At 48.6% G+C, this 24,455-nt stretch overlaps 1 protein-coding gene across 8 annotated transcripts in view; it reads right to left on the bottom strand.

Annotated features, from left to right (window-relative positions):
• The window catches only part of LOC100119171 (hemicentin-2), a 151,903-nt gene that overhangs the window by 89,669 nt on the left and 37,779 nt on the right, over positions 1-24,455 (bottom strand). For all 8 annotated transcript variants that reach the window (XM_031926556.2, XM_031926557.2, XM_016984388.2 and 5 more), the window contains exon 3: positions 7,694-7,732. In XM_031926556.2, coding sequence (XP_031782416.1) covers positions 7,694-7,732 — 39 coding nt within the window. The remainder of the gene's footprint in view (positions 1-7,693; positions 7,733-24,455) is intronic.

The raw sequence follows: 24,455 nt of genomic DNA, 5'->3' as shown, positions 1-24,455 counted from the left end.
ATAAGATCCTTCAATCGCATAGCTGCAGGGCATGTCGGCATGATTGAATTCGGGTTTCGTGGCTTTTATTTTTATTTTGTTAAACATTGCCAGCAACAAAACGCATCGCTCGCCTCGAGCCGTCCGACTACACGCGGATTTTACCACTTGCCACGAAACGAAATCCAATTACTTACTGATACGTTGCGCGAATTAGAGCCCGGCTGAATTATTATCAATTACAAGAGCGATAAGAAGAGAGAGACGCACTCGAGGCGTCGATGGCCATCGATTTTACAAGCCTCTCGTCCCGAGATAAGCCGAAACTCCGAGGCTATCCGAGTATCAGTGTAGAGCTTTCTTGCTTCGCTTCTCCTCCTAGTCCTTCTTTTTTTTCCTTCATCCTAGAGGCAGCCACCGGTACACAGGATATTTCGCGCGACGGACGGGGGTGGAGAGAGCCGTTCCTCGTTAGGCATCGCAAATTCTTTTTTTCCGTTAAATCTGCCAGAGCAAGAAGAGCCCCGCGAGATTTATCGCCGGGATAAAGAGGGATAGTAAAAAACAAGGCTGCTGCTGCTGCTGCTGCTACTGCTACTACTCCGCCCCCGAGCGACGCTTTTTTTCTTCTCTCTTCTTCCGTACACCCGCTCCTGGGAGACGGGCGCGGGAGCACTGCTTCATCCCCCGAAAATGCAAAGTGCCTCCGCGAATCCATGCCACTGGATAAAAGTGTTAGGGGAAGAGAGAGAGAGAGAGAGCTGGCTTTCGTCGCGCAGTTAATTCGACTAGCTTCTGCTCGGCGTGTAGGGGCAATAATAAAACCCGAAGGAGGATTAGGAGCGAAATTATTCGGGATTTCTTTTTTCCCTCTCTCGGTCCGGTTACACCGTTCGGTCCTCTCCGAATTCAAAGGTAAAACTTTCTCCCCGCGACTGTGCATACCTAGATATATAAACAGCGCGCGCTATCGATCGAGTTTATAGAGCGTATAAAGCTCTCGCCGGCTGTGCCTGGCTTGGAAAATTCATCAACGTTTTGCTTTGTAGCCGCGTCTACCGCTGCTCTTCTTATATCGGCGTACACCCAACGCGATATAATACTGTCGTTCGCAGCAGCTGCGTAGCTGAAGTTTCTTCGCACGCAGCGACAAGAAACTTCTCTCTCCCCTCTGATACTGTGTATGTGTGTGTGTGTGCGCGTAGATATACTTTTAATATATCTTCGCGCGCGTGAAGTGCGAGGCCCATAATGAGAGATCGTTCGACGCTCGATTTGTTATCTCGAGTCTGCAGCGGAGCTGCCCAGTCGAGCGTATATAGTCGAAGAAATCATATTATATATATGTGAGCTACGCTCTGTAGCATCGATTTTCGAATTACAACGCGCGCGCGGCCGACTTTCAGATAAGCGGCTTGAGTTAATCCTCCGTAGGTTAAAACCAACTCCTGTTCTGCCACCCTCTCTTTCGCGGGTGATTAGGTTTAATCATATGAAACACGCGAATAAGAAGCGTCGAAATTCGATTGCGCATATATTACGCGCTGTTCCGTTTAACCCAAAGCAATAATACTCTCGAAGCTGGCGTACCTTTTCCTCTATCTCTCTCTCTCTCGAGCAATAAGCGCGCATCGCCGGGTGATGGATGGATTTTATCTCGAGGATATCATTGACGGAATACGAGCGATCGGTATGCCCGTACGAGAGCGATAAAAGGATCCTTCTCTCTCTCTCTCTCTTGTCGGTCGATGCATGCATATCGCGAACTATACACATACTGGCTGCACTGCGACAGAAAGCCAGTGGAGCATTGTGAATTTCTCCCCGACACCCCTGACGCGAGCTTTGTGTCGCTCGCCGGAACCCGGATGCGATCGTTTCCCAACAGCAGAGCAATTCCTCGGCTTACGTTTCGCTCGCAGGTAACCACTACACACACACACACACACAGAAGCGAGCCCGCATGTAGACGCGAAAAATCGCAGCGATATAAACAATGGAGCCGCGTGCGGCCGAGAAGAGAGAGAGAGAGAGAGAGAGAGAGAGAGCGAGATAGAGAGAGAGAGAGAGAGAGAGAGAGAGAGAGAGAGAGAGAGAGAGAGACAGGGAGAAACAAAAACGAGCTTATTGTTATCGCTCCTGATTTAATGAAAAAATACTGGCTCGTGCGTCTGTCTCTCGATAGCTTTTCATTCGATTTTTTTTCACACGCGAATTTTTTCCCACTATCCCTCCCCCGCTCTCTCTCTCTCTTTTCAAATCAACGCTTTGTTTTTTCATCCGCTCCATGGATACGCTTCATCCTTCGTATATAAACACGCACACACGCGCACGCAGGTAGATAACATATACTGGGAAAAAAGGAGGAAGCGCTCGCGTGAAATAGGCTGTGGGCCGAACCGCGAAACAAACCGCTGCGAGAGAGAGGCAAGGTGGGGGTCGATGATTGTTCGTGCGGAATACCCGGTGTAATTTCCGCGTAATTACTGAAGCAAGTCGAAACAACTCTCGTTAAAACTGCCCCAGCCCCGTATACAGCGGCGAATACGGCGCGCGCCTCCGCCGCCGGGGCTTGAGTTGTGTGTAGTGGCCGACCACCGACCGGAAACACAGATTGGATCGAAAGCTTTGCCGGCTAGAGATAGAGAGAGAGAGAGAGAGAGAGAGAGAGAGAGAGAGAGAGAGAGAGAGAGAGACAGAGAGAGAGAGAGAGAGAGAGAGAGAGAGAAAGAGTACACAACGGAGCGAGAGACTTGATATACTTTCGATACGAGGAACGTGTGGATGCTTTGTGTGCAGTCCTGCCTTTACTCGAGGAGGAGGTGAATAAAAAGCTTCGTCGCTGGCGTTTGATCGATGCTCGACTGAATTTTGTTTACTGCAGTCTATTAAACAGTCGAGACTTTGGCCGGAGTTTGTATTTGTAAAATTATACTCTACCGAATGCCACTTCGCGTTCTCCATACACCCCGAAACAGAGCCGGCATATCAGCCGAATTAAAAGCTTCGTCCGATGTAATAGAACAAAAATTCGGCAACGTAATACACTAATATGTCAAATCCCGCGGATTACGCTGCAGTAGGGTCAGTAAATAACGCGGCAGCCGACTGCTGAAATATGAAATTCGATCTTCGGCATGCAAATTCAGCGTAATTAGTAATAAGCAGTGCTATCAATGTTGAAATTGCGGCAACGCGTGGAATAGAGCGAAAATTATGTCGTCGCGCTGCAGTTGCCGATCTATTAGTGCTTAATGCACAAACCGTACACAGCGGCCACAGCTGTTCGCGCGCACTAAATAGCGCATTACGTCCGAGCGATCGATTCGCCAACAAGACTTTTTGAAAAACATGCACACAGCAACTAATCTCCGCGAGTAGACGTCGGCAAAGTACACGTCGAGCAGCGCGTTTCGTCCGCAAATAAGATTACCGCTTGTGCTCGCCTTGCCAGCGTCGACGCGCGCGCGGTTTTCTCTTTTACGCAATAAACGGTAAAAGCCACGGCGCTTTCGCCGAAGAAAGTGCATTAAACGAATTCTGCATTCGCGCGTAGGGAGAGACAAGGAAAAGCATCGCGAGCGACTTCCGTTATCCTTTTAGCTCCGCGCGAAACTTCAGCTCAAAATTTCAGCGCGCGCGGACTTTTTTAGCTGTCGTTTTAAAGTCAAATCAGAGCCGAGCTTTCTCGTATTGATACAGAGGGTGTATAGGGGGAAATGGAAAAAGTTTTTATTTCGCCTGACTTAATTGTTTCCCTATTGCCGTGTAGCTCTTCTCGTAGCAACTTTGATAACTTCCATCGCTCTCTCCGTTTTCACCGAGAGCAAGATCGCGGTTTAGAAGATTTGAAAAAAGGCTCGAGTACGTGACAATTATTATACCCGGGGTGCAGAGCTTCCGGGGAAATGTTTTTCCGCGCACGCGGCGCGCTCGCCGTCTGGCCGGCAGTTTTGTTAGGGAGCAGAAATTGGAGAGGAAAAGAAGAAGAAGAAGGAAAAAAGAGAAGAAGCAGCAGCAGCAGCAGCCGAGAGTGCGTCCCATCCTGCGGACGTGTTAGCCGAGGTTCACTGGCCTCTCTATCTTTGTGGAAAAAGGACGAGCCGCACGTGGAGCACACACGACTCAAAGAAACGCTCTCGGGCTTGTTTTTCTCTTCTCTCGGTCCTTGTTTTCCTGGGGGCGAAAACTATCTCTCAGAGAAAGAGAGACGGACATACACACGCGCGCGCGAGACAGAGAGAGTCGTCCCTCTTAGCGCTAAAAGCAGAAAGGCCTCGGCGGCAGATAAAACGAGAGCAGAGCGAGGGACCGCCAAACTAATCAGACTCGACCAATCCGCGTTATTCCCGCAAGGATTCCCTCTCGCCGGACAAGATAATTTAAACTTTCGCCGCAGAGCATAGCGTATCTACTTCAAATCAAGCTTCTCCCCCTTTCTCCTCTATACGCGTTGTTCCGATTTCTCTCTTCTCTCTCCCTCTATCTCTCCACTCCCCCTTCGTTCACCGCGATGACCGAGCCGAGTATACGCGATCTTTGCCCCCCTTTTAAATGAGATTTGACGCAGACTTCATTCGCGATAACGGCATTTGCATTTGCGCGCGAAATCTGAACGGCGCATCATGCAAATTCACGCGCCGAGTGTATGACAGAGCCGTGCTATTTTGCGCGCGCTTTCCCGGGAGTAATTTAAACTTGCGGGACGCATATCGGGCCGTACGTACCGCGGTGATTAGAATCGGGAGAGAGAGAGAGAGAGAGAGAGAGAGAGAGAGAGAATCTCGCTCCGGTCCAAGCAGTATATGTAGTTAGTGCAACGACACTCCCGGGGTGCGGACTCGAATCCCCAGATGTGTGAGCGAGAGAGAGAAAGCACAGAGGAGACGACAGTCGATCGCGCGAGAACATTATGCCTGACGATTGTTCGACGCGTCTGTGCATCTATATATCTATAGTCTGTTTGATACGTATATGTATAGCAGCGGAGACTGCATCAGAGGGTCTGGATCGTACGGGGGAGCGACCCTTCATTCCGCTCGCGCAGACACCCCTCGCGCGCGCGCGCAGATAATCCTATCGTCGAATAATCGGAGCCGGCGAGCGCGGCTCGCATTATGCGGATAACCGTGGAAAAAATTGCTCGATGAACGCCCGGATTACAATCATCGCGCGGCGCTGCAGGCTCATTTATGGGGCTTTCGCACTCCAACGTCGTCGCCGACGGGGACCACCCCCTCCAAGGAGCTTCTTTTCTCATCCATTTATTGCGCGCTGATGAAGAGCCGAGTGTAGTTGCTCGGTGTTTGGTGCAGTTCTTGGCGAGATTCTAACATTGTTCGTATAACCGGGCTTTGGTTTATCCGAAAATATTATTTTCTCTGAAGCATCTGCGCATAACTCAGCGAATGGCTCTCGCGAGCGCGAGTATAATCCGCGTAGAATTTTAAAATTAGCACAGCAGTAAGAGAAGGAAATTATCAGAGACGATACGGGTAGAGCGCGAGGCTCGTTACTCTCGCTTCATAAATTCAGCAATCCAGAAAGAATGCCGTCCGCACAAAGAAGCGAGTTCTCTCTTTCTCCGTTCCTCTCTCTCCCTCTCTCTCTCTCTCTCTCTCTCTCTCTCTCTCTCTCTCTCTTTCGCAGCCGTCAGAGGAACAAACGAACTGCTGGCAGCAGCACTTGCGCTCTGGTTGCGTCATAAACCACATTTGCGCTTCAGAATCTCTTTTCCGCAGTTGCGTTAGCGCCCTTTCCTTCGCTCCCCAGGATTTAGTGCGTCGCGCGGCTGGTTACTGCGGCTTTTCCAACGCGAAACACGAGTATGTATACGTATATACATCTTCTACGTCCTCGTGTATATATGCCTTTTACTTTTTATTCCTCGCGAGTTTCTTGTTTTCGAGAATTTCCTCCGGCGCAAATGGGATTTAGCTGCTACCGGCGAGTCGAGCTTTTCCGAATGAGAGTGTGCGCGCGTTTTTATTTTTTCTTCCCTCCCTTCAAATTTTTTTTATTTTGTTCTTCCATCAAAAGCTTCTACCTATGGCGGATAGCAATTAGCGATGCGAAAATTTTGGTGCCGATCGAACGAGCTTGATTCGCGCACGTGCGCGGAGCGCTCCGGTTTAATCAAGTGATCATTTGCCGAGCCGCGAGCTTTCAAGTATAGGCGAACGTGACACGACGAACTTTTTTTTTTAATTTGGCCAGTTGATTCGAAGTGCTATAATCGAGAGAGCGATGGGACGGTTTTAAACCGAATAATGGATTCACCGACTGTTTTCGTTTTTTTCCAATTTGGAGGTATTTTTAGTTTGAAACTGAACCAACTGCTCGCGTAAAAACGGGATAATTGGTGATTGCATTCCCGTTTGACGCGCTGCAATTCGCAGGAGCTGCTTTCATTAATAAACCTGCTTTGTACACGGCATATTGCTTCACCGTGCGAGGACGCGAGTGTCAAATTACCCATGTTCATACCAAGCAGCGAAAAAAGCTAAGTAATCGAATTAAATCCCGGCGAAAAATCGCTGAATCAATCAACCAGTATCAGTTATACACACGCTGGCGGTGGCGGCGCGCTGCCACGTCGGAAATTGTCAGTGGCCGGGCCGCCGCCGCAAAATTTTCTCGTTCGAAACAATCATCGTAAGTTATTATCCCCCGCGAATTTTTACCCCTTTCACGAAAAAAGATATAAATTCTCGTTTGGCTTGTGCGTAGCCATATACACGCAATACACACAGTCACACACGAGCGTCGGCGAGTCTATATAAAAGCAGCCTCAGTACATAATATCGAGCTACGCATTCGCGTCTCGCGCGGCACTGGACAGATTTATGGGCCATTGGGCGAAATTCGCGATTTTCGCGAGCGGCTTTTTCGCGAGCTTTCTCTCTCGCTCGCGCTTCGTCGACAGTTTCGAGGCCGTGTTTTCGCGCGCCGGCCGCGACTACACCACCAAATTGTGATGCATGAGTGGCTTTAAAAAGCCGCCCGCTCGCTGCCGTATTATACGCTCTGCGCCGCCGCCGCCGCCGCGACGACCCTTCGCTCCGAAAATTTAGATATTCGTCACTGCCAACTGCCAGGCTGCCCGCAGAGCCAACTCGCCCGTAACGAGCTGCGATTTTATCTCGCACCTGCAGCCCTCTCTCTTTCGCTATATGCGCTGTGTGTGTATGATGTATACATTGCCGCTTCGTTCGTTCGTTGGACCGGACTTGCGCGGCGCCGTTTCTCAATTTGGAACGTCGCTTTTTCGACGGCCATGGGGCGCTGGATCAAGGACACGCGCTATTGGCTTGCGCGATGATGAAAGTTCGGGGGTATTTTTTTCGGTTGATTGAGAATTTTGAATTTCGGGTATTGCTCGTCAAAGTTAAACAATGTTCGATGAGCTTTTCGCGGGTTATTCGAGAGCTTTCACTGCGCGTCGGGATTCAAATGCGTGAATGGATTTTTGCGAATCGTCAATCACGCTTGGATTTTTGCGCAAGAGATTTAGAATAGCTCAGCGGAGATTAGATTTTGGTATGTATGAAGGATTCAGAGTAGGAAATCGCTCGAAACTGAATTCGTCTCATTTACTAAAATATTTTTAGAAAATGAGACGAGCGACGTATTCGACTTTGGAGGTAGACTCGAATAGTTGAACGAATTACGAAAGAAGGACAGTAATTATTCGAAATTATGCGCAAAAACTCACTTGCTCTCGGTGACTCCGTAGAACCACGTTGCTTCAAGCCTGTAAAAAGAAAATAAATTACGTCAGTATAAACGGCAGAATAAACTCAAAGCGTATTATTTAATTCAAATCCATTAAAATGTTATCGCAGTCGTCTAAAGGAATTCGTGACTTAAACTATAAACAATTTTAAAGTCAACCCTTTAATTATCTGAATATTTAAACTGCTTTGGCGTAAATCGCATCGCACTGATCCATTGGGAGATTTGCAATATTTTTCCAATTCGTTGAAAAACTTCATTGCGAACATCCCAGCTTTCATAGCGAATAAAACCAATAATTTTTCTGCCATATCGATATACTTACGCGCGATAAAAGTTCCACGGCTGAAAATATATTTCCAACCGAACAACGAGCTCCGGAACTTTTCAGTATAACAAAACCTCTTACGCAAACGACTGCATCCGTGTAAGCTTTCCAAACAGCCGCCTATAGAAACTAATAAACTCAATGAATGATTCTTCAAATCAATTCGAAACAGACGATACATATTCCAGCTGAAATATTTGAAAATTTCGCGGGCTCGCTCGAGTAATTAAATCGAACATACACACACACACATGCAGGCGCAGTAGCTCTCGCAATCATACTCAGCACTAGCTCTCAGCCACGTCTGACGCGATATAACCGCGCTATAAAGCACATTTATATATACGCTCGCCTCGCGCGAGCGAGAGAGAAGGAAGGATAGAAACACACCTATACACGTGCATAGCTATAGTCGCGCGGTGCGCTGCAGCGAACGGCAGATCGTAAGTTCGACTAGGAAGACGGAGGGCGAGGAAGATAAGGCGAACGTGGGTAGACTCCTCTCTCTCTCTCTCTCTCTCTCTCTCTCTCTCTCTCTCTCTCGGCTCGATAAGAGATCGCGCGCCGGCCCCTAACTTAACCTCGCTCTCTCCCGCTATATACCTCTCCTCTCCATTCCTCATCCTCTCAATTCTCTCTCCTTCGTGCGGCCTCAACCGCGCGCTCGCGCACACTCGTTCATTCCGCGACTATCGAGAGAGAGAGAGAGAGAGAGAAAGCTCGGAGGTGTCCGTGCAGAGCCGATATTACGCGACTTGTACGTCGAATATTTCAGCCTTTCTTGCGCTCGCTCGTGCTATACCTTACGGTCACTCTTTCTCCCCATATTGCAAGCCCCTTACCCCCATTGTTCGCCCCTCTGATTTACGCGGGCCTCTATGATGGAAACGAGCCACGCTTGCCCATTTAAGTATGCAGATGGAATTCGCTCTCTCGCGGAGATAATGAATCCCGAAATTCGAGAACCTCATCCCTATGCGCCGCGAGTATGTGTGCTTTCAATTAAGCCTGATCGAGCCCAATGAATTGAATCTAGAGTAACGAGCACGTTTCTTCGGGGCTTGAAGCGAACGAGGAAAAAAAAAATTCGGCTAAACGCGTTATCTCTCAACGGCGCTATAGAGGGGAAGGGGTCGCAGTAGAGCCAGTAATGCGAACCCTCGTGTGCTGCTGCAGTAGCGACCGAAATGTGGCGAGAGCACGTACATACGCAGCACTCGAGAGTCGAGCTTGTGGAGTTCAATTGAATCTACATAACAATTATTCAAGCGTGCACAATGGTTTCGGACCGAGCTGCTGCTGCTATATACGGAAATAAAGTTGCGAAAAAAATTCAACTCTCTCTCTCTTTGGCAACTTTTCGAGACATCCCGGAAGGTATATATACGCTCTGCCGCACTATATAGGTCCGACTCGAATAACGCGTGTATATTTTTATTTTTTCCTTTTGTTCGCCTCTTTTCCGCTCTGTGTGAGCCGCGGCTATTTTTACTCTTTCGAGAGGGCTGCTGCAACCCGATTACAGATATACTGATACACCCACAGGTTGAAACGCTAAACCAGGCGCTCGCGCGCGGCTTTGTCAACTGAGATGTTTAAAAAATTTTTCCCGCCAAAAAGGAGAATTCTCATCGCGCGCTGCAGTCACAGAGGACTTCATATAAGCGGGAATCGTGCCTTTTTGATATTCCGGCGTACAGTGGGACAAGTGGACGGGATAATAACGAAGCTGCTGCTGCTGCTGCAGCGCAAACGAACAGACGGCGTGCGCCAGTAGATGGGCGAAAACAAGAGCGACGCGGGTTAAAAGGGTTGCGGAGATCGTTATCGCTGCACTGCAGCTTTCTGCCGCTGCGAAAACAAGGAAGCTCTCGGCCAATGAGCCCTTGTCGGCTTGAACTTAATTAATGATTCGAATCTCATTTGTCGATGTCGTCCGGCGCATGATTCGAGTTTGAGGATCGCAAAAAGATTCAGGTCACAGCACTCTCTCTCTCTCTCTCTCTCTCTCTCTCTCTCTCTCTTCGCCGCGTTTTTTCGCTTTGATTAAATAACTCGGAGCTTCTTCCTGCCAATTAAGGGAATTTACAAAATCCAATATAACGAGCGATATCCAATAGCACAGTATAGCTCACTTTCAGCTGGGAAACTTTCTGTTTATTGTCGCGAGAAACAGGAGTAGCCTCTCGAGATGACCTATACACAAATTTGCTCATTATACACATCGGCAACTTTTTATATAACTCTCTCTCTCTCTCTCTCTCTCTCTCTCTCTCTCTCTCTCGAATCGGATAAATCGTCCCTTTCGCCGATATCATTCATAATCCAAGTGCGTCACGCAACCGTCGATCTTCGTTACACGGAAGCGAGAGAAGGACAGCTGCGGGGGTTGCATCTCTTCCGAATAGACTGCGCTGCGCCATTTTTCATTTCCACCTCGCTGCGGACATTGTAGAGGATTCTCTCTCCCTTCGCCTATCTCTATCTCTCTCTCGATGAAGAAGAACTCGTCCGGTCGTAGCTTCCTATCCTCTTCCCCTTAACTAACGATAAGTACGATGCGACGAGCTTCTTTGGCGCGTCTTGTCTTTTTGACCCGAGGCGAGCTGCGACGATAAATCATACGACGCTGACCTCCCCGCGCGACAAACGTAAAAATACTGTGTTAGGCTTGATAAATAGCGTGTTTCTCTCCCCCGGTGATATAACTTTTGTGCGACGAAATTACCGAAATGGACGCGCGAGTTGTCAGGATTTCGAAGATTCCAGGGATTGCTTCCGCACGACTTAGCCGCGCGGAGATTATATCTGGCCATTATGTTTATAGTTGCTGCAACAAACGGCTGATACTCTTACCTGTATGATACTCGTATGATTTAGAACCGCGCACACATGGCTATAAGTTAAACGTCTCTGGCTTCCTCTTTTCCGTAATTAAATCAACCCGCGAGCGCCGAGTTTCGTTCGTAACGGCATACTCTGACATTCCTGCGCGAATTATTATTATTATGCGAATGCGCATATCGTTGAAACCGCGCGCTCGAGAGAGTGTTTAGTATGTATGCACATAGTATGAAAAATAAATAGTTAGGTAACCCAAATTCCAAAGTAAACAGACGGTAAGCAGCGCAGCGGATATACATCATTTTCAGCTCGCGACTCTCGCTTTCGGTATACGTATCTCTTTTATTTTCGCTCAAAAAGCTCGACTGCAGCAGCCGCAAGCTCTTCGGCTTGGATAAACTCGGCGCGCGCCTTAATATCTCTCCCGGCGAACGATGCCGCGATTGCCGCTACCGCTCTGAGTGTGTGTGTGTGTGTGTACTCTCGTACTTAAAACTTGAAATTTGTTGATTCTAACTTGGCATTAGTATAGAGGGAAAGAGCTGCGCATAATCCGGCTAAAATGCGAGCGTCTGAGCAGTGCTCTGGAAAGGAAAATATTCGTCATCCCGCGAGAAATGACATATTTTCCATTCACGTAGGAAGCGGCTCTCGCCGCAGCCTCGAGCTACTTATTATTAACGCTGGCAAGTTTTATTCAGGAAGTTGTTAATTACAAATTTGATCCGCACGGCGCGTCTTCTGCTGCTGCTTCTTGCTACACCGTAATTATGTGATATTTGAAATATTGAAATTTTCCTTTTGAAAATGCATGTAGAGATTCTAGCGAGAATAACGAGCTTATCACTTTTCCTCCCTCAAAAGCGAAGAAAATCACTGGCGCATTTAAGGAGAAGGACGTGTACACGGCGAAGCCCAGGATGGACCGCGGGAAATGCCCTCGCATGCATGCAGGTCTGCAGACACAATAACCACTCATATATGTGTGTGTGCGTTATATACATATATACGCCTCGCGCGTCGGGCTTTATTGGCGCGTGGGCGATAGTTCCCCAAACTAACCCCCAAACAGGGTGCTTCGACATGCCGCAAGAAACCATAAACTGGTTCGGTTTATAGAACCGCAAGTCAGGCCTCGCGATCCCTTGCTCTCTCTCTCTCTCTCTCTCTCTCTCGTGTATACCCTTTCACTCTCGAGTTTTGCTACGAGCTTCATTCCCTGTATGCTATACACGACCTTTCTCACTCTCTCCCTCTCTCAGTTTGAAGCTATAGCGGGCATTTTATAACGCAGCCACACAAGCGCGTGTCTATAAACCCGCTGGTGAGATGAAGGTTGAGAGAAAAACGTCGTCGGAGAAAAATTATAAGTTGCATTATAATATCAGCCTTAAAAAACCCGACCAACAGTATTTACAAACAAACTGCGCGTCAATAATCATCCCTTCGCTTCATCCCGATCCTCCAGGCCGTTAATTCATCAGTCGCGTCGCTGCTGCAACTCCATATGCAAATATAGCTGCACAATCGGGTATAGGGATACAGCAGCGCTCAGCAACTGCAGCAGTGGCAGCCGATACGCGCCGCGCCTGGAATTCCGAAAGCTGCAGCGGCAGCGACAGCATAGAGCGAGCGCGCGCGCGTCCATAAGCGCGGGAAATTACAACTCGAGGTCTCGAAATCTCCGCAATCAAGTGCGGTCGTGCGAACTCGCGCACACTCCAAGCCCCGGCCTAGAGAGAGCTGGGCCGACATCCTATATTATCGAGGAGTGCTTTTTGCCACTACTCTCCCCCCCCCCCTCTCTCTCTCTCTCTCTCACTCTGCCACCGACTGCGCGCATGTAAAATTTGACCCCCTTTTCGACCGAGCTTTTTCCATCTTTGTATTTTCCGCTTTCCGATTTCCGTCGCTTGATGCAGCTAGTGCGTGTCTGTCTATGTGGGTGTGCTTGGATAACAAGATCCCAAAGAGAGAGAAGCGAGCGCATTTTGATGGCCTTGGAATCGCGTGCGCTTTTTTCAAGCTTGCGGATCTTCGGGATGGAAAATTGAGTGGATTGCAGCTTTCGTTTTGGAATTTCGATATTGCGAATATAAACCGGTGGAGTGTGTGTACATCCGGTCTATTACACATATCATTATATCCACCGAAACTAAATCGACGATTTAACGAACAGCTTTAATCGAGACTCGTAATCAATTTGAATTGACCGACAAGCGGCTCGATTATTAATCACCGTTAATAGCACTCGTATTATAACTACAAAACAATTTCCAAAATAATCGCAAAAATTCACACTGGGTTAATCAAACTCTACACACGCTGTACAATTCCTCTATCCCATTTCCCAACGCGTTGCGTGTAATTCACATCTGGCCACTACTCCAAAACTATCAACATTTCGACTCCGCAACGACAAATATTTATCCGCGGCTGCACCAGCGTTCGCCTCTTCGAAAACTCAACAGCCCGACTCATAAATCACCAGTACACAGAGCGCGCGCGCGTAACGCAGTGGTATAATCAAACTTTGAACCGCGATTTTCTTCGCTAGCTCCGCAGCGCGCGGTAACAAAGTCATTTTGATATCTGCCAAAGCTCTCGCTGTACACACGAAATAAGTTGGAAAAGTGACTATACGCGCTACAGTAGCAGCAGCAGCAGCAGCGGCGGCAGCTCGTCTATAGTACTATACACACAGCGAGCAGAGCAGAGCCAGGCTTTTCGTGCGTGGCTATACGAGAATGGCTTAAGCTCGCGTTAATTAACGGAGGCTTTAGTGTGTGCCAACTATAATCATGTTCGCCCGGTCGCCATGGCGACTATGCGCGCTCGCGCGCGCAGAATTCGTTGAAAATACTCGCGCTCGCGCGTTTCTTGATGAGAAAACTAATAGCTCGCTTTAGACCCAAAAGAGACGACTAATTGCGCGTGAGCCGATGCAAAGTATAACGCGAGTGTGTGTCGAATGTTGATATACATATGTGTTGACGACGAGGATGACTGTAGAGCGGTGGGTAATTAAACGAGTAACTAACCAAATAGTCGTAGGAGACAGTGACGGAGGAAAGAAGCCGCGAGAGAGTGGGAAAACGAGCTATTTACAGTGTCGTCGACGCCTCGGACGATCATTTGTCAGACTGTATAGCAGCGAGTGCGGAAAGCCAGTCGTCGTCGCGATTCGTGTCTCTGTGTACTTTATTCGCGCTTTATTCCAGCGCTGACGTCATTTCTGATTTATATTATACGCTTCTCGCTGTGTAGATAATTATAACGAATCGCAGATACAAGCCTCCCATTCACGCGAGCTTCAAAGGCAATACGTAATAAGCATCGCTGTTGCGGCTGTTCATCTAGGAGTTGAATTCCTTTCATCGTGTGCGCGGCGTAATGCCCGGAGAAGAGGACCAGCCTCTCTCCAGCTCTGTGTGTCCCTTTGGCTTCGGGATCAAGGGTCGAATACACGTATACAGAGACATTAAACGCTCGCTTGATTAGCATTCTAAATTGAAGCGTTGCGGTCAGGGGCTAATTCAAAAGCCCCGACCTTCTTTTCTTCCCGCTCTCCGCCTTGGCTATCCACTCTTTGACTCCTCCCGGCATCGATCTTCCGCGGCTAAAGCTTGTATATATACCTGCATGCTATTCAGCGCGTTATATAACGTTTAAACTCGCGTCAAACTGAATTTCACCTTGCTGTGTGTGTCCATTCGCTTCATCCAAATGCGGACGTGCTATCGACGTTTCCGCTCGTCGTGCTTTATCTCCGCGAGAGTGTGCGCATGTTTTCGAGCGTCCATCTTCGTCCGGGCGGACTTTTCGGTGTTGCAGGTGGTTAATGGCAGCTGTCCCGTGAGTCGCAATAGGTTAGACATTTGCATTAATCGGCTCCCCCTATCTTCTGCGACGCTTGTCTGTCTCTCGCTTCGCTCTCGTCCCCGGGAGCAGTAGATATATCCAACACGTCCACTTGACCCTCCGCGCATAGAAGCGCTGCTCTGTTAGACGAGGCGATCGCAATTACGCTCTGTTACGCGTCGTTATATCGCGCGCAAAGTGACTCGATCATCCTCCGACATCGCTACTCTCTCTCTCTCTCTCTCTCTCTCTCTCTCTCTATCTCTCTCTCTCTCTCTCTCTCTCTCTCTGCTTGTCGTCTTGCAAATTGGAATTATTCTATAGACGCTCGATCGTTTACTCTGCTGCGCAGCTCCGTTATCGTCGTCGCAGCTGACTCGGCTCTGTTTTTTGTTATTCCACGGCGTATATTTTGGTTGACGGAAACTGCGTTTTCGAATACATTCTTCGCTTCTGGGAAAATTCATAGCGAATCGCGCGCGCGCACTTAGCCTCCATTTTGTTAGTTCGCATTCGGATGGGAAGGAGAAGTCGACTGCTTTCTAAGATAACGATGCAATTATGGTATCTAGGAGGGAGTTGGAGGTGCGTTTGTTTCGCGAGTTTGCAGAAGTTAATTATTCGACTTGCGGAGCTGTATAAATTGCGAGTAAGACGGAGAGAGAGAGAGAGGGCTCGAGGAAAATAGGGGAAATTCGAAGATAAAACGAGGGTGAATATAACGACAGCGGGAATTATATGGAATCGAGGTCATTATATTATTTTCGGTGAATGGATGGATATTTTGCTCTGCTTTCGAATAAATAACTCGCTGAAAGAACTTGATTCCCTGCACACAATGGAGAGTATCGATGTCGAAGCTTTTTATCGCCGAACAAACGTGCCAATTTATCGAGGATACTTCTTTTCGTCGCTTGCGAGTATAATGCGATTTTTCAGCGGATTCAATGAAGCGCTTTACAAAATAATACGCGACACGGAACAAAACGAGCTTTATTCGGACGAAACAGCTTCGGATCAGCTTTCCTCTGACATCGGTAGAAACAGGAAAGCTGTACAGCATAGGCTCTCGGTACACATACACGGCCAGAAGTCAAGAAGAAGTGTATCCCAGGACAAGGAACTATCCCTCTCAACTGCCGGCTACGTGAATTTATACGCTCGAGCACAGCAGACGTACGTACCGCGAGGGATTAGCAGTATAGCTGCGCCAGCGGCAGACGACAAGTAGTAGTAGGCCCTCTCGAATCCGGGAATCCTCCCCTTCTACTATGGTACCACTACTACGCGTGCTATATATGCAGGAGGAAGAGCATGTACACGGATAGATCGAGCGTTTCCGGCCGACGCAACGCGCTGCTTCCGGCCGTTGCGATTCGGACGGGCCTTGATCTACGACGCGCCTGCGCGACTGCGTGTCTCTGTTTACGTGTATTCATTGTGCGGTCAGGAGCAGAGTGCGTGCAGCTGCGGCGCGGTAAACGTTAATCCTCTCTCGCTCTGGAGCAGACGATAAAATCCGTATGAAATCGCAATTTCGCGAAGAAGACGAATGGCGCATACATGAACTAGCCGTTCTCCTTCTCCTCGTCGTCGGCGTCGTTTCTTGCGCTGTCAGAGGAGAAAAATCCGAGGAGCGATAAGAAGGGCATCAAACAGCCATAAATAAAGGCTCGAGGATCGGCAGAGTGGCAGCAGCGTACAGGATCGAAATTCAGAAGAAGACTTTCCGGTGCGTTGGTGCACCACAGGCTGTTGCTGCTGCCGACGTGCCTCGGGCACATTTGATATACGATCGGCGCATGCAACGAGGTCCAGCGTGACGTTACGCTGTATACATTATACCGATGCGGAGAGAGAGAGAGAGAGAGAGAGAGCTGCGCGCGCGCTCTCTCCCCCCCCCCTCTCTCTCTCTCTCTCCCTCACAATAGCTCGTAATCAACGGCAGCCGTGCGGGCATATGCACAGAGGGCAGCTCCACGTACACAGCGTGGAAAATCCGCTCTCCGCTTTAATATTAAATATAGCGGGTAGACGATTGTCTCGAGTCTCTATCGCGATCCGGCTCCTTATAAATGGAAGGATCTTGCCGTGTTATTCGTACACGTATATAATACCGGCGTGTGTGTGTGTGTGTGTGTGTGTACGGAGAAGTGAGACGAGCGTGTAGTTCGGAGAATCCAGGCAATTTGGTGTTGCCGCCGCCGCCGCTGTGAGAGATGCGAGAGGTAGATAGCGAGCGCGGCTCTGCCGATATCAGCGTAATTGATCTTTCAGCCTTTATACGCGTAGGGCTGTGTATGCTGTGTGTGTGTGTGTGTGTGTGTGTGTGTGTGTGTGTGTGTATAGTATGGCAAGTTACTCGAGCATCGGTAGAGCTGCTGCAGCTACACAGCTGTTTTGATCGGTCAGGGAAAGCTCGCGGCGGTGTAAGGATACACTACTGCAGTCTAAACTATATTACCGGAGCACTTCAAAAGCGCTCGGGACCCGCAAGAAGATGAAATTTCGCGCTGCCATCTCTCTCTCTCTCCCTCTCTCTCTCTCTCTCTCTCTCTCTCTCTCCCTCTCTCTCTCTCTCTCTCTCTCTCTCTCTCCCTCTCTCTCTCTCTCTCTTCTCCCTCTATAGGAACTAATCAAGTGAAATTGATGTTGCCACGTATACCCAACAATAATAATAATAACAACGAACCTTATTTTTCGACAATTCGAGGAAAAGCTCGCAAGCTGTCTTACTCTTCGTCTGCGTTATCCACCGCTCGCGGCAGATTTTTCTCCGCGGGATTGAAATTTAATTCCGCGTTTCTCTCTCTCTCGGCCTCCTTTTTCCTTTTTACACGCTGTCCCACGTGGTCGCAAGCGCGGTAGATCTCGTCGAGAGAGAGAGAGAGAGAGAGAGAGAGAGAGAGAGAGAGAGAGAGAGACGTGCCTCGCGCCCGAGTTGCACTCGGCTGTTAGTCGTCGCGAACGCAAGCGCGGAAGCTTTTCCATGCAAGAGGAACGTGGCCTGGATTTGTTATTTCGCTGCCGCTGCTCCCGGGAGCTGCGAGCTTTGTTTTCTTACGGCAAACTAACGGTGCCCTTAATCATCTTTGTGTTCGGTTGATTTTTTTCGACTCTTTTTACACACACTCGCTGCGCGAGTGGGCTGGAAGAAGTCAACTTTTTCGAAAAATGAAAGAAGCGAGCTTCTATCTCATTTTTTTCTACCTCTCGACGATCTCGACTCGTACGTGGAGGGCATAATTTTGGAATGTATATGTGTGTAGGGAATGAGGTCACGGAGAATGCCAAAGTTTTTCCGGGAAAAGTTGCGGTCTCTTTGGTGGAAGAGGTTAACTAATTATCGTTAAAAGCACTTCACCGCGATGAACCAGCTTGGAATCGATTCCGTTCGAAAGCTGGTAAATAAAACACCAAAATAAAAGATCATCTCGCAGCAGCCCGTTCCAGACGCTCGAATTTCCCGCCGAAAGTTCATCGGCTTCCTAAATCAATGAAAGTAATACGGAGCAACGTGCGCAGCTATACCGCAATAATTAATCGGAGCCACGTACTATCGTTACATCATCCCTCCGCGCCAATCTCTTTTCGTCCTCTCGTCGGGGGCTTTGTGTGCAGTGCAGCAGGCTGCCGTTCGAACAGCCTCGAATTTCATTTTGCACAGTTTAGTGCTCGATCCCCAGCACCCCTGTGTGTGTTGCGGCATCCGGGGATTATTCGGCGGTGTCTGCATGATTTAGCGTCGGCAGCTCTCCGTTTCGCCCCTCCGACCTTGTAATTTCGCGTTCGAGTTGTCAGAGCTGCGGGGGTTGGATGGAAAATTGGATTTTTTTTCATCGGAGTCAGACGCCGAAAAAGTAGCCGATATCGAGAGGCGGCGGGAAAAGTTCGTTACTCGAGGAGACGATTTTTTCTACTCTCGGCGCGCTTAATGCTGTATTCGCTGATTTGATCGAAATTAGAGGGCTGCACGCTGTTTGCATGCATTATATGATGGAACAGAGCTCGGGTATCGGAAATAATGAAGACTAGTCTCCCCCTGCAGGATTCGATAGGTAACCCTATCACTTTTCAATAGAGCAATTACTCCCAATACACTGATTATCCTCTCTATCTCGCGCTATCGCAAACATATAGCTATATATAGCGAAAGCTCGTTTTAAAATAGCTAAATTAAAGCTCATCGCGAAATAGCCCGGCGTGCAGCTCTCACAGTCGGCTCGCGCAAACGAAGCGCGGTAATTCCACAGAAGAGACGTTAATTTTAATCGCGAGCACTCGGTCGGGGGATATGGCTCATCCGCGCCTCGGTTTCTCTCTCTCTCTCTCTCTCTCTCTCTCTCTCTCACTCGCGCGCTTAATCCACCCTCGAAATGATTATTAACAGGAGAACGTGCCGCTGGCGGCTGCTGAAAAATCGGCCCGAAATATAAAGCGCGTTCTTTCGCTTTCTTCTAATTGAATTTACCGCCTCTGCAGCGGCAGCGGCAGAAGAGAGAGAGAGAGAGAGAGAGAGAGAGAGAGAGAGAGAGAGAGATGCCGTTTATCTTACTCCGTTGCACTGGCTGCTTATCGTCAGCTCCAGATCCTCTCAGGAGAGCAGAGCGCAGAGGGCCGGACTCCCGCTGCTAATACATAATCTGATAAAGAGCGAGAGAGTAAAACTTTTGTCATTCCGAGTGTCGTTTATGATCTCTCCGCGCGCCGGCCCAAAAGCAGAAGAAAGTTCTTATCGCACGGGGGATAAACGCTTCCTATGTGCCGCTATATCTATACGCGTATTTTTAAGCAACTGCGCAGTATAGCACGATAGAGAGGGGGGGGGCTCATCGAATAACGCGTGCGTCTCTCTCTCTCTCTCTCTCTCTCTCTCCATAAAAGCTGCGCGAGAAAGTCGTAACGAGAAAAACATATCGCTGAAAAGTTTGCCCGAGAGGAGATACGTTAACGATCCGCAGTGGAAAACAGTCCGAATAGAGAGAGAGAGAGAGAGAGAGAGAGGGGGGGGGGGAGAGAGAGAGATGTATAGAGATACACGCACGAGAGCGCTTGCCGCGGGCGAAAGTGAGTGATTTCCGAAATTAGTTTCGTTAACGTCCCGATGCTTGGCTCCGAGGCTGCTTCAACCCCAAGTTTGCAGCTTCGTTAAATCCACTGCTACTGTACCGCCTCTCTATATCTCGCGCGCGTGGAGATCCTTCGGCCTCATTGGAACTTTAGAGAGAGAAAAAAGCAGTCGAAACAAAAGGGGGACCTTTTCTTTTCTTCTGACTCTCGAGCGCGCGCGCTTCTTTACAAATGAATTTTTGCCAGGCCTTAATTGGAACTCCGCACTTCTCGCTGACCTATCGCTGCCGCACTTCATTTGGATTGTTAGAACTGTTGGGAGTATCGCTGAAACTCGAGCAGTTTTTTCTTCTTCTTCTTCTTCGTCTTCTTCTCCTTTATTTTTGCTAGTCTCTCTCTCTCGTTGGACGTTTTTATTAATTAGGTTTGCATCAGCCCGATGCGGATTGTTACGAGAGAAAAACTATACCGTTACGAAAATATTAGTTCTACAAAAGTCGGGTTTTGTCTCGCTCAGAGGCGAAAACATATATTTTAAATTTAATCAGAATTTTCCGTACGGAAAAACAAAGCTATCTATGTTTTGAATTAAACTTCGTTGTCTACATCTTCTCGAGCTCTCGCGCGGAGCACACGCGTAAAAACAAAAGAATGCGCTTTAAATAAACATGGAAAAGCGTATATACGGCATTATTTGTTGAACAAAAATCCCGAGCCGACCTACATCTGGAACAAGCTCGTTTTATTCGGCTCACTTTCTCGCCAAACTTTTTCTACAACTTTGCGCGCGCGCTCCCTCTCTCCCTCTCGAACGTGCCTCGAACGAGTTCGAGATAGTTTTATTTCCTGAAACTAAAAAAAAAGAATAACAAGAAAAAAATCGTGGAACATGACTTCGAGAAAATTCATACAACTGATACGTGTCAAAATAGTCCAAAGATAATAATTACCCAGTCGTGAGATTTACTTTAATAACCGTGTCCCACTCGATATAACAAGCTGAATCCGAAATGCCCGAGCGCAAACTAGATTTTCCTTAACGAGAGGCATCCTCGCAATTCTTAATGAAGACTCTCAGCAAGAAAACACTCTGCAGCCAGAAATGCGATACACAAAAGGCTGAGACAAGAGAGAGCTTATGTTGTACTCTGGGATAAACGCGAGTAGAAGAAGAAAAAAAATAATGAAAAGCGAAGAGGCAAAATAGTTGAATTATTAAACGATAGGGGAAGAGCTTGCGAGTGTGTGTATTCGTCCTTGCGAGAAAAGGGTCATAGCCATCGCGTCAGTAATAAACGGCGGATAAATTCGCGCCCTCGGTCGGCCACTAGGAGAGCCTCGAGTGCGGCATGAAATAATAAAGGCCGAGAGCCGAGGGCTAATTAAAGATAGCGAGAGAAAGAGAGCTTTCCCAGGAGTAGCGCAGTAGTGTGTTGCCCCGCTGGTTTACGGAAAAGTTTCCCGACCAGTTCTTGTACTACGGACTTACGAATAATTGATCGCTCTCTAGCTTCTCCAGCCCATAGCTATAGCATACACACAGAGCTCCCGCTCGCGATGCAAATCGGGGGACTGCTGCTGCTGCTGCAGTGTCTGCGCTGAATTCATCGGGGGAAAAAAGGACGACAGAGAGAAAGCACAGTGGAAATAAAAGTCGCGCGCAAAAATCGGGATGAAACTCAGCCGCGAATAAGTCAACTAAGGGCTCCGCGAGAGAGCTCCGCTGGTTTAGTGTGTATGTAACTTGGTAAGTGGAGCCACTCTCACGGCCGCTTGGCAGCCGTCCAGTTGCTCTCTGCATGCGGGGAGCGGCCAAAACTCTCTATTTCGACCGCTTCTCTCTCTCTCCCAAGAGTCCGTCGCGCGGCCAAACGAACGAGAGAGAGAGGCTTCGAGTCCATTTGGCCGTATCGAAAAATCCAAGCGGCCTTATTGGCCGGGGATTTTTGCCGGTGAAGCTCTGTGGAAAAATGCGATTTGCCAAAGTAACTCCGCGGGCGAATTGAAAGCGGCGGGGAATTAAATTAGAAGCATCGGCCGCGCAAGAAAGCCGCGCGTCGTATATAGTTTGCGAGGCAAATGAGGGGGTACAGCGGCGGAATTTACGAAAAACTCGTTAAACTACCCTCCGCGTATACTACATCGCGCATAAAAAGAGAGGGAGAACCGATAGAGCTTTCCCGATTCTCGTCCGTTTAAAGCTACGTATACACAGCGAGCAATTTCGAAAATCACGAGCCTCGTCCCGAGAGTGATCAGACTTGGACACAGCCAAGTTTCTCTCTCCCTCTCTCTCTCTCGCGCGCGCGCGCGATATACACACACAATGCTATATATGTATACAAAGCGTATATACGCGTGCACGTTTAGCAGTGTACAGCCAGCCGAACTCGTCTCGGTTCAGCACTATACCGAACGAACGAACGACTCCTGCTTGTGTTGCTGCTACTGCTGGTGCTGGCGGGGCAACTTTGATACGAGTCGCGAGACAAGTTACACAGCAAGCTGCTCTCGGATAATGCAAGTCGTGTGTATAGTACTCTCTCCGAGAGCTATATAGTATTCCTTCTCTCTCTCTCTCTCTCTCTGACTCGGCTCGATCCGTTAAATCTCGTTTTCTGCCGCGCCCGCGCGTTTGTGCTCCGCCGACTTTCGGCATCCCTTTGCACCCCCTCGGATGGATTCTCCCACCTTCTGATCTCTCGAAGACAGCTTTCCCGCGCTCATTATGTCGATATCTCCCACTCCCGCAGCTCTGCTTTACTCAATGTTTTTACTTTTACCATCGGCTGCAACGCCGCCGCGGATAAAGCTTCTCACTATTGCGTTGCAGCAGCGCGTACACGCGTCGAACTTTTTCCTTCCGCTGAAGGCTGTCGCTTTACGCGCGACGTAAATTCAATTTCGCGCCGGAGAATAGAAAGTATCGACGCGTCGCGTACATTCTCGCTCATATATATATAGAGGAATCGAGCAGTAGAGTGCAGCGCGCGGCTTTCTTTCTCGTCGCGGATATATGGACCACGAGCGACGCTAACGACGCCTCGAACGCTCGAAATTTCGCGAATAAATCAGGGAGGCTGCTACTTCCTCTCTCCGCTGTTTTACAAGGGCTATATACGCGCGATGCTTTTTGCCCGCAGCGAGTAGAGCGCATAAAAATGCTTTTTCGAGAGAATATAGAGCATAGAGCCGAGAGGATCGAGCTGGACTGTCTCTTTATTCGACGGGCTCGTTGATCACGTGAGTTATCGACGAGATGGGGAATACATTTGTTACGGATCTCTCTTCTTCTCTTTCTCTCTCTGGCGAGCCGTTTTATTGGCTCCTTCCTGGAACCGTATAATCGTATGGGAGAATGGAGTGGGTGTCCGAAGGAGTTATCGCGTGTTTTTTGCGAGGCGAAGAGAAATTTTAATTGAAAAAAGCTCGAAAGCTCTCGCAATTTATTTTCTCTCTCGAATGAGCGCAGGCTTCGAACGAAATAACCCCCGAGTATGTACACCGGCTGAAAGAAGTTTCACTCCCGGTGTGTGTAGCGTAGTACGCAGCAGCGGCTCACATATACGGCGCCCTATACGTGAGGAACGACGGCGCGGCAGAGCGAAGTTTATGACCTACATTTTTGAAAAACACTAAAAGCTTTTATTACCTATTATTCGATGATAAATTGAAACTCTCTGTGCGCGGAAGCATGTTCTAAAGGTCCATATAGCTTTTAGCTTCGAAAGCTCACGGGGAGAGCACGCGCTTTATGTCCCTGTATTCAATTACTGAAAAAAAACCAATTGTTTTCTCACTCCGATAGCCCGCTGTTATTATTTTATTCCAACAATACACGCGCACGCTCAGATTCAAAAAAAGCTCACCGCGGAAAATAGATCCATCCGGTCGGTCAATAAAGCCTAGGCCATATTCGCGCGAAATGGCTCTGTTCCGACGATTTCTCTCACTGGCCATTAATAAAAACGCATCAGCGCCGGTATACGGATCGCCTTATTGCATAATTCCTGGCCCTGACGGTGTCGCCGCAATATCGTCGTCTTCCGCAGGCCGTACGACACACTGGCTCGTTTCCAACTCAGCCGGACTCGGCCCGCGTGTAGTTCAGCCCCGAGTAGGCGTTGAAAAAGTGAAAGCCTCCGTATTGCTCTCGTTTACCGGGCGAAAAGTTCGGGAAAAGAAAGAACACGACAAAGCTGCATCAGCCAAGATTTTTCCCCCGAACAATTGATGGGCGGACTCTCTCCGTACATCATATACGTATAGCTATACGCAGCAGTGCTATGCGGTCATTAGCATGTGGGTGGGTTACCGTCTCTTTTGATTTAACGCGCGGCGGAATCGTCCCCGCGCTGCGCATCCTAATTACTTCATTTAGCCGCGCGAATCTTTCGGCCCTTGAAGGACATAATATCCCTCGCGCTTCGAGATAGCCGCCACCGCTCGCGAGCAAAAAAGCCGAGAGAGTAGAGGGATATAATTTAGATAGCGCAGCTAGGGAAGCCGGCAATAATATAATGGGGCGTCCGCTGCAGCTGCGGGATTATTAATGAAGATCTCGCGAGTTCGCACGCGCAAGGAAGTTATAAGAAAAATAGAGGAGAGAGGAGAATAATAAGAGCGAAGGCATATATAT

The sequence above is a fragment of the Nasonia vitripennis genome, chromosome 3, assembly GCF_009193385.2.
Source record: "Nasonia vitripennis strain AsymCx chromosome 3, Nvit_psr_1.1, whole genome shotgun sequence".
NCBI classification, from domain to species: Eukaryota; Metazoa; Arthropoda; class Insecta; order Hymenoptera; family Pteromalidae; genus Nasonia; species Nasonia vitripennis.
This window is presented reverse-complemented; position numbering and strand designations above follow the sequence as displayed.